Source organism: Mytilus californianus, unplaced genomic scaffold (assembly GCF_021869535.1).
Source record: "Mytilus californianus isolate M0D057914Y unplaced genomic scaffold, xbMytCali1.0.p SCAF_8, whole genome shotgun sequence".
Lineage (NCBI taxonomy): Eukaryota > Metazoa > Mollusca > Bivalvia > Mytilida > Mytilidae > Mytilus > Mytilus californianus.
In genome coordinates, this window is record NW_026262734.1 from 98,921,089 (window position 1) to 98,937,862 (window position 16,774).

The following is a 16,774-nucleotide window of genomic DNA, read 5'->3' on the forward strand; positions in this document are numbered from 1 at the left end:
AGTCGATATTATGTTTTCAATTAATTTTTTGTGTGCTTTGAAAAATATACAGATTAAAAGCAGATTTATGTTATATAAACTTACAAATGTTTCAAAGGTGGAATCTAGTGTAATTTCATATTTGTCCTCTACAGTAGTTGGTGTAACTGTCCACGTATATGTCACAGCTGTTCTTTGTAGGAATATATCTCGACTTGTTGTATAGGGTGTTGCAATTATGATAGCAGAGTAGGTAGAATGACCTTCAGCCTTGGCGTAAACTGTGTATTTGTCCTCGTTTATGTTTTCGAATAATACAGCCCCTATAAACATAAAGAAAATCACATATCGTCAAAACATACAACTAATGCTTATAATAGTTCGCTCAAAAAAAATATCAGCTTGTTGAATTTAAATGAAGAAATTATATATCGTACTAGTAAAACAACACTTGGACTTTATCATGATTATCACTATTTAATGTTTTGTTCTGTCGTTCCTAAAATGGTTACAAATGTGAGAATTTATTCAGAGTCGAACAAAGTTTACTACAAGAACAGCATGGTAAAACAACAACAAATAAAAAACCAATTTAAAACAATATTTTGCCTTTTTTAGTTTATGGAAAGTGGCAGTCTCTTATGTGAAGTTCAAAATTGTACAACATTTATTTAATATGCAAATTAGCTCAACAGAGTTTACTAAATACCTTATATTTTAGACAAATTTCTTTAATGGACAAAACATATCCAGAAACAAACGGTTTATATGTGTGCCAGTCGCGATGGTTGCCTTTATTTATATCAGTCTGAGAGTTTTAAGGTCTCAGATGATAGCATGTCTTTTGTATATATACGAATGGGCTTTTTGTATTTGTTGTCTAATTTTAATGGAGGATTTCGATGTTAATATTAAATTTTAGTACTATCTGTTGAATTATTTACAGTAAACAGGTAGTCAGTAAGTAGAACGTTGCCTCAAGTATTGTCCGTCTATCTTGCTTTTAAGACTGGTAATTGAATCGAGTCTGCATTTTCTTTTTATGATTGGAGAATATAATTATTTTTATAATTGGTGAATATGATTTCCTTGAAAGAGGGTTGCTGCTCACTAGGAAGCTATTAAACCATGAGTTCCAAATATGGCGAAGTTGAAATCATCACTTCGTAAATTTTACATACGCCATCACGAGTTGGTTGACCGTATGAAATATCCGTTTCACAGATGATATCATTTATGTTCCTTATGTCGTTATTACTAACCCGTTTCCTTTTCACGAATTTGACCTACCGCATTAGACTATTTACAGAGTTTGTAATAACATGAGCAACACAACGGGTGCAACATGTGGAGCAGGGTCTGTTTACACTTCAGGAACACCTGCGATGACCCCCGGGTTTTGGTGGATTTCGTGTTGCTTAGTCTTCAGTTTTCTATGTTGTGTCGTTTTTACTTTTATGTGTGTGTTTGTCTATTTCTTGTTTGGCCATGACGTTGTCAGTTTATTTTCGATCTCAGAGTTTGAATGTCTCTCTGGTATCTTTCGCCCCTCTTTTAGGAGTAACCATTATGAGACTATGTTTAAGGACAAAAAAGTCTTCAAGAAAGTACATGGTCTATAATTATTATTGGTGTGTTATATTGCTACTATTACCACTTTTTTTTTGTCATATTTAAACAAATTATGTTCCAGTTATGAATTTAAAATAGTTCAATCATTTAGAGACAAAGCTTTTACAGAAATTTTCTAGATGAATCTTAATCAATCTTGCCTTAAGAGTGCATCACAGCGTTTATGTATTTTCTTCTTCTAATCTTAAAATGTCTCAAGCATATGAATAAAAAAGATATTGATATTCAAATTTTTATGTCAATAACCGCAACAATAATCAAAAATTATTTTATACACAGGCCTGGTCTAATAACAAAACTTATTAAAGTCAGACATGTGCAAAACACAGATAAATATCTTTTTAAATTGTATTTATAATCTTGATATTTACTGGACTACAGTTCATACCACATACACATGTTAAACTTTAACTGAATAATCTCATCATCATGATCATAGATACAAGAATTAAAAATTTTGTAAGCCAGACCGCTTTTCGTCTACATAAGACTCAGCAGTTACCCTCGAATCAAAACAGATAATCAGGACTCAAAATTGCGAAAAGATTTGCAAAAGTTGTGTAATTCAAAGGTTATTTATTCCTGGGATAGAAAATCCCTAGTTCTTTAAAAAAAATAGTTAAGTTTTGTTATGATCAAAATAATGATAATTCATCTTGTTACAGACGTGCTGACTAATCAGCTGGTGATATCCTAGAATAGAAAGTCTATGATTACTCCATAAAAGCAGGAGACTGTAAATCAGAGATGGGTGGGTCAACATCCCTAATGCCCCTCTTATTGAGATACTCAGAAGTTGTGCGTAATCCAAAAATCTCTTGTAGTGATATTGGAAATGTTTCTATTTTTAACAAAATACTGAGAGCTTAACCATTTGTATATATTTGGAAAGAAGAGGATTATAGAATAAATGAGTAAAAACATTGGAGCTAGTGAATGACTTTACAGTATTAAATTTTCAAAAGAACTTATTGTGCTAAAAAAGGAGCCGCATTCGAAAAGATTTTTAGGGTATCCTAATTTACGGGGAAAAAATGTTTTACTTCGTACGCCGAAAATTTATCCACATATGAGAAAATGTATCAGCTTCGAAACGAGCCATCATACATATCCAAGATTACGATATCTATATAAGAAACGTTATCACTACCGCCTATAAGAAATCAATTAAGAAACTTGACCCAAGTATGAAATTAAGACATCAAATGTTGATGACAAATAAAAGAAATTGTAAACCTTGCTCGTCTGTTGAATTCCTCGGTGATAAAACAAAATCCTGCGTGATTATTTATATACAGATATAGTACTTGTGTTTTTGTACATATATTTTGATTGCTATGATGTTAATCATTTCTTTCCATTTTCATTTGTAAGTATTCAACTTCAAAAAGAAAACATATCACTGAACATAAGCTAGGTTGGTAGCATGTTTACTCCAATTAATAGGGTAGCGCCGAAGATTTAATTTTCCACATAATTAATTGTTTAACGTTTATAACCTGCCTGTGCTTGTATGCACCAAATTTACGTGACCTTACGTGTAGTTTAAAGTAACGTCATAAGCATATGTACGGCAACTTAGCGTTTTGAATAAACAAAATCTCTGCGCTCAAAGGATAAATAGAATAACCAAAAAGCTGATCATACCAAAAAAGACCTCACGATTAGCCGCTAGAATGGAATCTAAGCTTTGCAGTGGAAAAATATATTTTAATTAGAAATTGATTCCTACATGTTATCGATTAACTTCAATAAAATGATATTCGTACTTTTATGCCATTCCCAAAATCAAAGTACTATCTATCTACTGTGCTACTGATAACCTCAGGTTATATAAGTCCAACAGCAAAGGTATCGAACCAGATGTAGTTATTAATCAAACGAAACCAATTGCTTTGCTTTAGATTCATCTATCCAGAATTAATGTCTCGTCAGTGACGCTGGCGCCCATAATATTCAAAATTCCAAATAATCTTATGCAACCGTTGAAGAGCTGATCAAACCAAAAATGACAAGTATTGCAAAATCCGGACAAGAAATCAAACCTTTAATTAAATATTATTTTAATAATTGAAGACAATTTGAAATTTACAAAGAAAATCAGTTTAAATCGAATGGAAATAGGGAACATGTCAAAGAGACAACAACCTGACCAAAGAGCAGACAACAACCGACGGCTTCCAATAGGTCTTCAACGCAGCGAGAAAATCCCGCTAATTGAGGTGGTCCTCAGTTGGTTCCTAGATAAAATTGTGTACTAGCTCTGTGAAACTGGACGTCACACTAAACTCCAAAACATGTAAATGAACTACAATTAAGAAAACACACATGACTTACAAAGTCCAGAGGCTCCTGACTTGGGACAGACGCAAAAATGCGGCGGGGTTACACATGTTTTGTGAGATCTCAACCCTCCCCTATACCTCTATCTAATGTAGAATAAAGAAACACATAGCAATACGCACAGTAAAACTCAATTTTATAGAATTCCGAGTCCGATATTAGAATAGGTAACAAAAGAAATTGAGCAAAATGACAATGAAACATAAATGAAAAAAGGACTACCAGCAGTTACTGACATGCCAGCTCCGGACCTCAATTAGATTATGTCTTCATCAGATGAAAATCAAGTACAATCCCTCTCGTTTAGTATCATACCATCATAAAATATATGAGAAGAACATAACCCGTACCATGCCAACAACTGGTTTTATATAAATGTGTTTATTTCTGTTTCAAAGACCCTATGAGTAAATCAATAATAATACCAAAATATGCCATCCTTAATGACTTGACAACAGTATCGTAACTATATCCTTTCCAAATAAGCCTATTTAAAGGCTTAGTTAGCTTTTGAGGTGAATGCCGACATTTTTGTGCTTTGTAAAGAATGTTACCTTAAAATGTTGGATGTAAAATACCTAAATGTATAAGATGTCTGCATGTTGATTTATATTTACGAATGATGTCCTTGTACCGATGATAAAATTTAGTAAATGTTTTGACTAGTTTGTGATAACGAAAACCTTAGTGTAATTATGTAATTTTTTTTTCAGTAATACAGAGTTTTTTTGTTGTTGAAATCAAATACGTGATTATATGTGATATATGGGAACATTTGAGAACATCTATCGTGTGTATTATAAAGCTGACTTGCTAATTTGCCCGAGGAAATGGTGTTACAGTTCCTTTGTCACCAATGCGTCAGTAAACATGGTAAATAAACTCATCAAAAATACCAGGATTGACATTTGTATTTGCGCAAGACGCGCGTTTTGTCTACAAAAGACTCATCAATGAAACATAGTATACAAAATGCAATTATAGTCGAGTTAAGTCAAATACCTGTGTTATTGTAAGTTAATCTTGTTTCTGAGTACCCTCGTCTTGGATTTACCAATTTAACTTCTGCACCAATAACCAATGGTGATCCAGTCGCAAAATAAGTATATTCGTCTTTGATTACAAAAGTTAAATTGAGTCGTCGCTCTGAAGTAATTGTAATAGCGTATGGTAAAATAAACGTAGTAAGATTGGTATTTACCGCTATAGTTCCCCGAAGTTCCCCTAATGGAGTGTTTGATTCAACAGTGATGGCGAGAGACATGATAGCTTCACTTAGTGAGGGAATAGTCAAACTATCTCGCAATTGTTCGTTTGCATAATTCACATTTTCTCCTTTCATTGATAATGACATCAAACTTATTTTTGTTTCATTTGGTATATGAATACTCACATCTCTTGCTGGAATATCACCGATATTTTTTATGGTTATATCTAAAATGTTTTGAGTACCACGGATGATGTTGTCCTTAACAGCGAATGGTTCGAAAATAAGTAACGGCTTTTTGATCGATAAATCAACATTAATTTGAAGCCTTTCATATGTTCTATCCGTTGTTGAAAACACAATATAAAATGTTTTCAACATTGGTTTTACATCTTTCATTTGGAAACCAAAACTAACCATTTCGTCCGAATTGAGTTTCGTCAGGAAGAATGCTTCTTCCGTTTCATCTTCAGATTTAAAAACATGAACGTTTTGAATACCATATACCTGTAATGATAATAGAATATTCAAAAACTAAAGTTTTTTACAATATATTATCAATTGCAAGTAAACAAAAACATGTTACACAACTCTTATATCTTCTTACTTGGACAAATTTCGACAACTTGCTAGAATTTTAGTTCAACCTGTTAGTAAAAAAATATAATACTGTGAATACCTTTGATGATATGTTACCGATTGGATAACCTCCAACATTTTTTAGAGTTGATACGTTTGCAAACACAGCTTGACTTCCGTCTATGTAACTTTTCACGCTAACAAAATTCGGTTCGCAACGAATGCCTAGTACTACCCATGTTAATGTGTTCCCTGAACTTCGCTCCAAACCTGGATGATATGCTTTCTTTATAAAAAGAATAAGAAAAAAAATTTATCAAGTATACACCTTGTAGAATATAAGCATTATTGAGGTTTATAGAATAATAATACGATAAGACAATAATGAATGTACTAGAAGTTAAATAAACACTCACAAACTAACGATTGATTGATTTGTTATTAACATCCAGTGACAAATGTTTCTACATGTTCTTCATCATCGGGACAAGGAAAAATATATTAATGCACATTCGTTAAGGTAGGGGTCGAGAACAATCTTATTTATGCTTAACTTATAAAAAATATTGAAACAACATGTCGTAAATTTCAAATGTTCGAAGCGCATTTCTGCGTTTTCCTTAAACAGAAACGCTCAAAGCCAAATATTTATATCTTTCGAATGCAAATGAACTACAAGAACAGCGGTATACTACTGTTGCCTTCATTTATAGATATGCGCATGACAGTCAGTATTTTGCCCTATCATATTAAAGCAACAACTAGCAAAAAGAACGTTAAAATAAGGCGTACCACAGTAAATGTTCCTGCATCATCCGGTCTTGGATAATACGTTGTCCTGAATGATGTTGGGTTATTATTTTCACTTGTTGGTGATAAGACCCGTGTTGTACCTGTTAACGTACTATTAATTCTGAAAAAAAAATCTATTAAAGATATACCATATGCTAAATTGAATATTTCAGGGGTTACTATCTTTGTGAATACAACAAACTTAACAAACTACGTTTTGTAGTTATTTTGATCATCAGCTGCGCTCGAACAAAACAGTTGGGAGGTCAAATCTAATTCAAACTTAAAGAGCATTAAAACTTAAAAGTTAGAAAATATTTCCCCTCAAATCTATGCATAGAGATAGAAAAACCTAAGGGTTGCGAACAATTCAACATTTTCCAAACAGTTCACCTACGTTTATATCAATGATATTGAATGTCAACACAATCAAGCTGACTACTGGGCTGATGATGACCTTGGTAAGACACGTCCGACAGTAGTGGCATCGAACCAGTGGTTGATAAAACTCATAGATACCAGGCTTACAATTTGCCTGACATACATTTCGTCTGCAAAACACCCACTTGAACAGTGAATTTGGTAGGATGTACTGAAAATGTATTTTATATTCTCATGTTTGAGTTTAAAGACTTTTTTAATACAAATGTATGGCAACAGGGATTTAACTGGTTTGGGGTTTCTCCCTTCTCGTTTATTTTGGTGCTGATATGATTAACAAGAAACTTTATTTAAAAAAAAAATCCTTGTTAATAAACTAAAAAATAATAAATAATATAAGTTTAAACCTCTTTAAACCAAATTTGGCAATTTGGCGATATTTTTCTGTCACTGAGGACAATCAGTCTCTATCATATTCATAAATCAATACCTATCATTTTTTTCAGAATTGAGCGTTCTTAATGAAGGTAAATCATCAAAGCACATATGAAAAAAGGATTTTTTAAAGTGTTATATGTATTTATAACCACTAGGTTAATACCACTCCTGGTGAACTGTTGGTATAATCAGCTCAGATGTTAGTCAATGCTTCGGTGTCGACATGATTTATAACTTTTAAAAACATGCTCGTTTACTTTATATTGAGAAATCATCAATAAGTAAGGGTTCCAGATTCCTTTTGAAAAGTAAATACTATATGAATTTGACTAGAATCTTTATTTTCATCTTGAAGCATCCTGGTAGCTCTTTGTTTTTATATTATGTCCCAAACTTAAGTGTTTTTATGTTAGAGCGTTCTCCATGCATGAATGGCAAATCAAGAAACGCGCTTATGACGAATGAAATTGATAAGTGTTATTTGTATTATACACGTTATACTGATATTCGATAACAAAACATTATCAAAGACGATATTCATTCAATATAGAGTCCGAATCAAATAGTTATCATTTATCAAAACATATATAATACCAGCCTGTTATGATCAATCAGAAATGGCATCAATCACAAGTGAACAATAACCCCGGTTTGTCTGTGATGTTTATGTTGCACAGTCTTTTATTCTTCTATGTTGTCTAAATATTTGTATATGTCTAAATATATTTTCATGTCAACAATAAGTTTTTAAATTGAACTCACATAAGTTTGATTGGAACGAGCCTCGGTGCAATAAAATCACTGAATGCAACCTCCCCTAAAAAGTCTATTTGCTTTGGTCTAGGTAAAATTCCAGTTGGATATAGAGATATCAGGTTAACAGAATACGAAACAGGTACATTTATCGTCCATTCAGTACTATGTTTACCGACAACATTTGTTGCCTCTACAATGACTGAATAAGCTAATAGTCTTCCTATAACATTTGACCAAAACAGTCTTCCAGTTCGTTCATCTATCATCATATTTCCTGGATGATCTATGAGTGACCAAGTTACTGGTAAACTCCCCTGAAAATACAAATTATTAAAAAAAAAGAGATAGTTACCTTATCTTCGACATAAATGGGCCTTATCAAACATTGTATTGGGATTTCTGACATAAAACAGATACCTTTGGTACTAAATAAATAAGACTGTTAACAATATTGGCAAGTCTGTTAGAATCAAAAACAGCAACAATGTAAAAATGCGTTCTCTACACATATGTTCACCGAATATATCTCTGAATTTATATACGTTGCACACATTGATGATATTATTGCAACAATTTTAGGTTTTTTCCTGTGATCTTTCTCTTGAATACAAAATTACAACTTTATGGTTTTTTTCCTTAAACCTAAAATGCCCACTATAAGAACACATTTTGGTGAACCCAATTTATTCATTCTGCCAATTAATCATGTAAATATTGATCACAATTGAAAATAGATTGCTTGATATCAATTCAATTTGTCAGACTTTTTGTGTCGGAATCTCGATAGATAGTAGTATGTATTTATGATATTGTTAGTTTCTTGGAGAATTGAGTGTTATTTGTAGCTACGGTATTACATGATTGTCAACACTGAGGCAGTGATTTCGACCCCAACAAGTGGTTGGTGCGGTTGGTTCTGAATTGACGAACGTTGTGAGTTTACCTGCCGAAGGTATGTGGTTTTGTCTGGTCACTCCGGTATCCTTTCAAGACAGACAAGAAATAGTCAATTGTGCTGCTGAAAATGACCTTAAACACAGATCAATCAATCTTCAATGCAGAACTTTGAGGTGTCTTTTACATTTGTCGACTCAGGGAGATTTAAAGCTTCAAGAAAAATAACTTTAGTTGAACAGTGTATGTCGTCTTTTGGTGTTATTCAGTACTTATTGTTGATGTCTAAATAACACATGCTCAACAACTCATTTAATACACTTGTAAACAAGTAAAATTACAGATATCATGAATGGCGTTCAGGAAATTGTCATTTATAAGCTATAATAAGGGCAGGATAATTCAAAATAGACAACAGTAGTTCACCAATGTTCAAATATCATACATCTTAAAAGAAGAGAACAAAAGGAGTTTAAAATGAGGGAAAACAAAAACAAACCAACTACCAATTTAATCAACTCAAGATTCATACCCGTGATAACTGCAGTTGGTAGTCGTATATAACCGATTCGTTTATAGTTTGTTGTGGAGGCTTAATAATAACAGGTGTTAGTAGTTCAATCGTACAATTTTCACCTGTCCACGGAAGGTTGCAAGAACAACCCCCAAACAAACACTGACCATGTGGAGGCGACGCATCTCGTCCACATGAGCTCGGTGGACACGTTGCAAAATATAAATATTTAACCTATAAAAAATAAAGGAATAACAATACATGTCAACATAAAATTAGCCTTGCATATTAACATGACTTCAGTATATCTATCATGTCTATGCTAATATCAAATGAACTTTGAATGAAAGCAAATGAGTTATTTAAATTTATGTTTAAAAGGATAAATAAGGTAAATTTTGTCCGCATGTTTATGTCAGCAAGTAACATCAAAATAATGAATAGTGTAGTCAGTATTATTTTTAATAAGGTTAGCTATATTTGGCATTCTGTAAGAAGGTATGCTATTGATATTTACTCCATCCATATTCGGTCGCGCGTAACATGAATTGTAACAAATATGGTAAAATTCGACATTGTTCATTCACCTAGGTCCCTTTTGATATGGTCATTACCATAAATGAACTGTTTACAAAACTTTGAATTTTTGAAATACTAATTTTTTCTACCTCAGGAATAGATTACCTTAGCTGTATTTGACAAAACGTTTAGGAACTTTTTGGTCCTCAAGGCTCTTCAACTTTGCTCTTTATTTTGTCTTTTTAACTTTTTTTTATTCGAGCGTGACTGATGAGTCATTTGTAGACGAAACGTGCATCTAGCGAGAATACAAAATTTCAATCCTGGTATCTATGATGAGTTTATTTATTGGTCATATAGTTCTTCGCTGGTTTATGTTTTATATATCTTTTGTTTTCAAACGTTTAGTTTTTAGCGTTCGTAATGAAGGTAAATCTATATAAATGTTACAAACATAAATGTGACCAACAAGATGTTAAGGTACAGGGTACCGACTGTCGGGCACAATTTTCTTTGTAAAACATGGGTGAAAGTGCAAACTAAATGCCTGAATAAAATCACCTTAGTGTTGCTAAACTCTATCCCATCTGGAGAAATGTCAAGACTAATGATCCCTGCTGCATGTCTTGGAGCAGAACAGATCACGTGATTCGAGGCAACCCATACACCGTTCACAACGTTTGTGTCAAATTTACATTTATAAGTATCTGTCTGTGGAAAATTGTGCCCCAAACATGCACATCATTTCCTCCTTTATCAAGGCCCTGATTTGGTATAACATTCAAAACTGTCAGCAAAGGTAGACAGTTTGGACCATAGAATGTCTCACTGCAAATATCACAGAGACTTCCGGTCCAATGTGCTCCAAAACAATCACAAGTCCCTGTGTACATAATTAAAGACTCATAGAAATGCTCATTTATCTAGCAACATTGTAAAAGTGTAAACTGCATTACAAGTAATTGATTCAAATAAGTTCTCAATCTAACTTATAAGTATCTGTCTGTGGAAAATGGTGCCGCCAGACATTCACGTCATTGCCTCCGCTCTCAAGCCCTTGATTTTGGTATAACATTCAAAACTGTCAGGGAATTTAGACAGTTTAGACCATAGAACATGTTACTGTAAAAATATCACAGAGACCTCCTTTCCGACGCGCTCCATAACATTCACAGATTCCTGCATATAATTGAAGACTCGCATGAAAGTTGTTTTATTCATGCACTTAACAAAGTACAGTTAGGCATGACGTATCTCATAATATACATGTATGATTATGTGAAAACTATTACTGTACAAGTAAATAGTATGTAAGTTATTCATCTAAAATTACAACAGATTGTTCTAACAATTCTAAAAATACAAAATGTATGACTTTAAAATAATATTGCTGTTACACACATGTAGTATTGCATCTTTACGATATTACGTAGCATATTAATGTTTTCTTCTAATATCTTCTTTATTTATGCATACAAAAGTTAATTGAATAAACCATTTAATGTAATAAAAAAAAACAAATACCTGTATTAAGATTACATTCCCCATTCCGACAGTTTGGACATGGATCACAGTTGGTGCCCCAATGTAACTGTATACACAAACTACAGTTTTCACCAGTGAATGTAGGAGCACACTTGCAGACGTCAGGTTGAATACAGAAACCATGATCACTACAGTTGTTGACATAACTAAAATGCAGATTTAATATTTATCATTATAAGTTTTTGATGTAGTTTGATTGATTTTGGGTCATCGGGATGTCGAGTTGAGTAAATAGTTAATTAACATTTTATCTTGCCAACATTGATGTTATGATATGCGTTCAACTCAGATCATCATTGACTAAAATTGCTATGTTTGTTCAAATATTTGTGGTTCTCTTTATGCGCTCTGACTTCCGCATTTGTTTTGTCTTGTGCTGTCGTTCGTGGAAGATGTCCGTTATAATTCTGCGGGTTACGTGATCTAACACCTTTTATATTATATGTATTGTGCGTTTCTCTGTGCTGGGTGTACTTGCGTATGTTTGTGCTGTATTCCTGTCACATAGTGATGTCATTTTAGCGATATTGTTTTACATTGCCATTAAAGCTGTAGGTTTGGCTAGTAATAAAACCAGGTTCAACCCACCATTTTTTTTAATTATCCTGTACCAAGTCAGGATTATGGCAGTTGTAATCAATTCGTATTCATGTGAATTTCAATTCAACTCCTCAGCTCGAGATGAATAATGCTTGCATTGTGCGTGTTCTGTTATTAAAGGAAAATAATGTAAGCATTGAAAGTTAAACTAAGATTAATCATTTCATTTACTGATTCGATCCACAAAAAAATTCTTATGAAGGTAAAAACGATGAATAATACATATTTTAAATATGTTATATAAAATTAAACAAACCAAGAAAAATACAATTGCACGAGTCCAATTCTATTTATATCTATATTTATGTTGATATCGTTTATATGACCATTGGAGATATTCTGACACTAACTCGTAAGGGTAATTAGATAGCGTCAAGACTAAAATTCACACAAAACGAAGCTACGTATTATCGAGCCCGTGCCCTGTAAATTGTTTATTTTAGACTTTTTATGATTTGGACAAATGTTTTACATGGTTGTAAATCAAATATAAGAATTTGAATCAAATCGGTGAACATGAAATTTGACAGCTAGTGTCCCTTCAATATAACTAATGACGTCAATGGTAACGTAACGTCACGATCATGAGCTCGAGTCCTTAACAATGCACACAAATTGCGCCTTATATATTCAAGCTTGGGTTGCACTTTTTAGTGAACATGTTTTCTTTATCAATTTGCATTTCTTCAGTAAGTTGATCGTCATTTGTAGAATTGGAAAACATAATATTTCAGTAATGTATTGGCTGAGCAAAAATACAGGTCTTCACTAACGTTTGTTATCCTAGTTTCGGATGTCGGATGTGTTGACTGTGACCTGTACATCTTTAACGTAATGTGTTTCTGTTTGGTCAATATAATCTTTTTGGCACCCAATACATTTAAATGCATTGATTAAATTTCCTGATGATCATGTAAAAGAGTTTCTCAAAAGTATGTACGTAGCAGATGCTCCTTTCATTCTTTGATCTTTCACCAGTGATTATATATATTCCCATAAATAATTTTCACTTCTGTATTTCACGGGTTATATGATGACAAGTATGGTAATACATGTTCCGTATTATTTGCCGTGTTCTTTAATCTTCTTCGGTTATAAAAGATCGATGACTTTTGCATGTTCTATTCCATATGTTGAAAGGTAAAGTCTTTGGATACTGTCTTTCTAATAATATTTAGTTTATTTTATCTTTTTCTTTTCATTTCAATAGTAAAGACAATAGTACAAATTCCTCACCCCTTTGTCAAATGCTTAGGGGTGTTTTTTCATACTCTATTACATGCTAGTTGGTGGTCTTGTTTTTACACACGCTATAAATAAAATGACGTTTGCAATAGATACCAATCCCAAGCAGGGCGAAGTTCTTGCTAGGGATTTCCAAAATTGAAAGCATAATCCAAATCCAGCACTATCCACACATTGACAAACACGGATTGAGTCGTGTTTTCAAAAGGTTTAACAAAAGAGTTGTAAACGAACAAGAAAAAACTTCTTTTTAGATCATAAAGACGATTAAAGACCTCCAATCGATACTACTACTGCTATCGTCACCACCTTTACCTCTTGGTATGGAGATCCACTACCTATCAAACCAAGTAGAGGCTCAACCCTTGGACAAGATAGGAGTTCCGTCATAGGATGATGCTAACCAAACCTTTGAATCATGATCTGACACAGTGGTACTTGCGTCTAAAATGCAATTGTTACCTTTGACAGAGATGAAATTTTTGTAGGTAGCCTACTTTACAAAGGACACTTACGCTTAGTTTTTAGGGAATGCATGGATATAAAACATCACGAAATATTCGAACCTGAATACTTGGATGTATATGAAGGCATTCAAAAACTGCAAATGCGATGTATATAAATAATGAGTTTGACCTAAATCAAAAGGAGTTACAAAAGGAATGAAATCGTTTCGCACATGTACAAAAAAAGATAAGTTGCTAATAGAATGAAATCCGCGATTTTCTTCTCAGACTTTGGTCAGCTCCTAGTTAGTTCGACGTGTTACATCGACAGCGGGGAGTACAAGCTGGCTTATCGTTACATACTATTAATATTGATGTTTTTTTTTACTTTTCCAAACAACTTCAAATTTTAATGCGATGTTTCGAGCAGCGGCAGTCAATGACGAAGCAAAGATTGTCTTGAGTAAACTATCCTGGTTCGTTCTTGATGTTGTTTCCTCCGATAAAACAAGTTCAAACAAGCAAGATGAAACACAACAGCTATTTCCGTTTGAGACAGTGCGATTTTATAGCCGTTCCCCAGAGTAAATACCATAGTTGTTAGTTGTCGATCAAAAGCGGTCGCGAAAACAACTAGATGGATCATCGTAGCCTTCCAAATAAACAAAAGTAACAATCTAGACACATCCATGTTTGATCACTACTGTGTGCAAAACTCAACGTCATTCCAGAATCAAAACGATGTCCATTCGCGGACATCGACGTTGCATTCAACATGGATCACATCATCAACAAAAGCTACATCAATCCCTCCGTTTTTTTAAGATCTGAACCATTTTTTACTCATCTATATGGGTCATCTGCCGGAAAAGAGTGTGTTCACGACATTCAGATCAGGGCACAATTCGAGCGCAATGTCCCTGCAACGATTGCAGCATTCGCACTGTCATCTCCGATAGTGTTCTGCAGTTGGAATATACGGGCCAAAGATGAAAGCTCTAAGGTAAATCAATAAATTGGATAACAACATGAACAAATCTCAAGTTTGGTTTTCTAACTATTTTGACCTGAGCGTCACTGATGAGTCTTGTGTAGACAAAACGCGCGTCTGGCGTATTAAATTATAAGCCGGGTACCTTTGATAACTATTAACACCACTGGGTCGATGCAACCACTGGTGGACGTTTCGTCCCCGAGGGAATCACCAGCCTAGTAGTCAGCACTTCGGTGTTGACATGACCATCAATTATATGGTCATTTTTATAAATTCATTGTTTGCAAAAGTATAAATTATTCGAAATACTAAGGATTTTCTTATACCAGGCATAGATAGATAACCTTAGCCGTATGTGGCACAACTTTTTGGAATTTTGGGTCATCAATATTAGTCTTCAACTTTGTACTTGTTTGGCTTTCTAACTATTTTGGTCTGAGCGTCCCTGATGAGTCTTGTGTAGACGAAATGAGCGTCTGGCGTATAAAATTATAAGCCTGGTACCTTTGATAACTATCTACAAAAACAAATTAAATTGTAAACTTTTATAGACTCGGAACTATTTAATCTTTGGGTAGCTGTCTCATTATAGTATAGCAATCATCGTATTCTATTTGTAAAACAGATGCACCTGCTTTAATCTATGTTTTCCCCAGTTTTTGTCATGTGATGCAATTGTAAGTTCATTTTTGATTAAATATATTCGAATCACAAACCTGCATAATGCATTTATACATTGATGTCCACTCCACCCACTTTTACACTCGCACATGTTCGATCCAACGCATAATCCATTCCCATAGCAGTTATGAACTCCTGAACAATCATACCCTAAACACTTTTCACCGGCCCAACCTTAAAATGATAAATTTCAAACATGTATATAGAATCAATAAAAGATAATCCTAAACGGTAGAAACGAAAATGAGTTTTATATAACTATAAACTATACCAAAACATTTAAAAAATTATTATAAATATGTTATATAACGAAAAGAGATGACCATGACTGTAGACGTCATAATTCAGATCATTGATAAAGGAAATCAAAGGTATGCCTACTGATTGTTCTTCAAAATGTTACAGAAACAGATGCATCAACCGAATGTCGTATAAATATGTATATCTCCTCTCTTGGCAATATATTTTATGTACTGTAATCGTTCGGAAAGCCTCGTGTTTTTAATATGCAATTTGACCGTCTAGAAAGTAGTTGTATCTTTTCACAGTCAATGCAGTGGGAAAATATAAAAATGTATTACCAACGAGTCTGAATCAGCTGGTGAATCACTTCTACATTTTGATTCTAGCACATTTTACTTTATTAAAAATGTAAGTTTGGTATGATTCATTCATCGAAGAATTTTACTTACAATATGTTTCAATCTACTTACCAGAGAAGCATCTACATTTGTTTGGACTCACACATTCACCATTGGAGCTGCAGTTATCAACCCCTGAACAATCAATGTTTCTGTCAGTCAAAATCGAACTTATATTAACCAGTAACAAAGAACTATCACGATGAAAATCAAATATTCTTTCGTATGCTATATCGGTATTGGCATTTCCCCACCAGTTTTTAGAAGCATTTACAGATGAAGCTCCTACAACAGTTATTATCTATATACATAGTAAAATTACTATTGAATAGAAAGTTATTTTTGCATCATTTACCATTGTGATAGCTTAGCTCTTATTAATTATGTTACAGAGATTTTAAACATTTACCAGAACAAATGGGTGAATGGCTTATAGCTACTTTGTGGTTCAAATTATAAACATACAATGTTCAACATCGCTGATGAAATATTCTTGTCCTGCAAACAAATAAATGTACTACATATATTACCACATGCATCTTTATTTATATTGGGATCATATGCTAATAATCAAACTTCAGAGATTAA

At 33.3% G+C, this 16,774-nt stretch overlaps 1 protein-coding gene across 5 annotated transcripts in view; it reads right to left on the reverse strand.

Moving 5' to 3' along the window:
• Window positions 1-16,774, reverse strand: part of LOC127711354 (uncharacterized) — a 78,930-nt gene that overhangs the window by 26,792 nt on the left and 35,364 nt on the right. For 3 of the 5 annotated variants that reach the window (XM_052217383.1, XM_052217382.1, XM_052217381.1), the window contains exons 15-24: window positions 16,259-16,471; window positions 15,581-15,719; window positions 11,559-11,725; window positions 10,596-10,917; window positions 9,534-9,749; window positions 8,114-8,421; window positions 6,533-6,653; window positions 5,841-6,026; window positions 4,957-5,668; window positions 85-302 (exon numbers count right to left, since the gene is read on the reverse strand). In XM_052217383.1, the coding sequence (XP_052073343.1) occupies window positions 85-302; window positions 4,957-5,668; window positions 5,841-6,026; window positions 6,533-6,653; window positions 8,114-8,376 (1,500 nt within the window). In that variant the 5' untranslated portion in view covers window positions 8,377-8,421; window positions 9,534-9,749; window positions 10,596-10,917; ... (1 more) ...; window positions 15,581-15,719; window positions 16,259-16,471. Of the gene's footprint in view, window positions 1-84; window positions 303-4,956; window positions 5,669-5,840; window positions 6,027-6,532; window positions 6,654-8,113; window positions 8,422-9,533; window positions 9,750-10,595; window positions 10,918-11,558; window positions 11,726-15,580; window positions 15,720-16,258; window positions 16,472-16,774 lie in introns of those variants that run through there. The other 2 variants (XR_007986650.1, XR_007986651.1) reach the window with 1 other exon arrangement.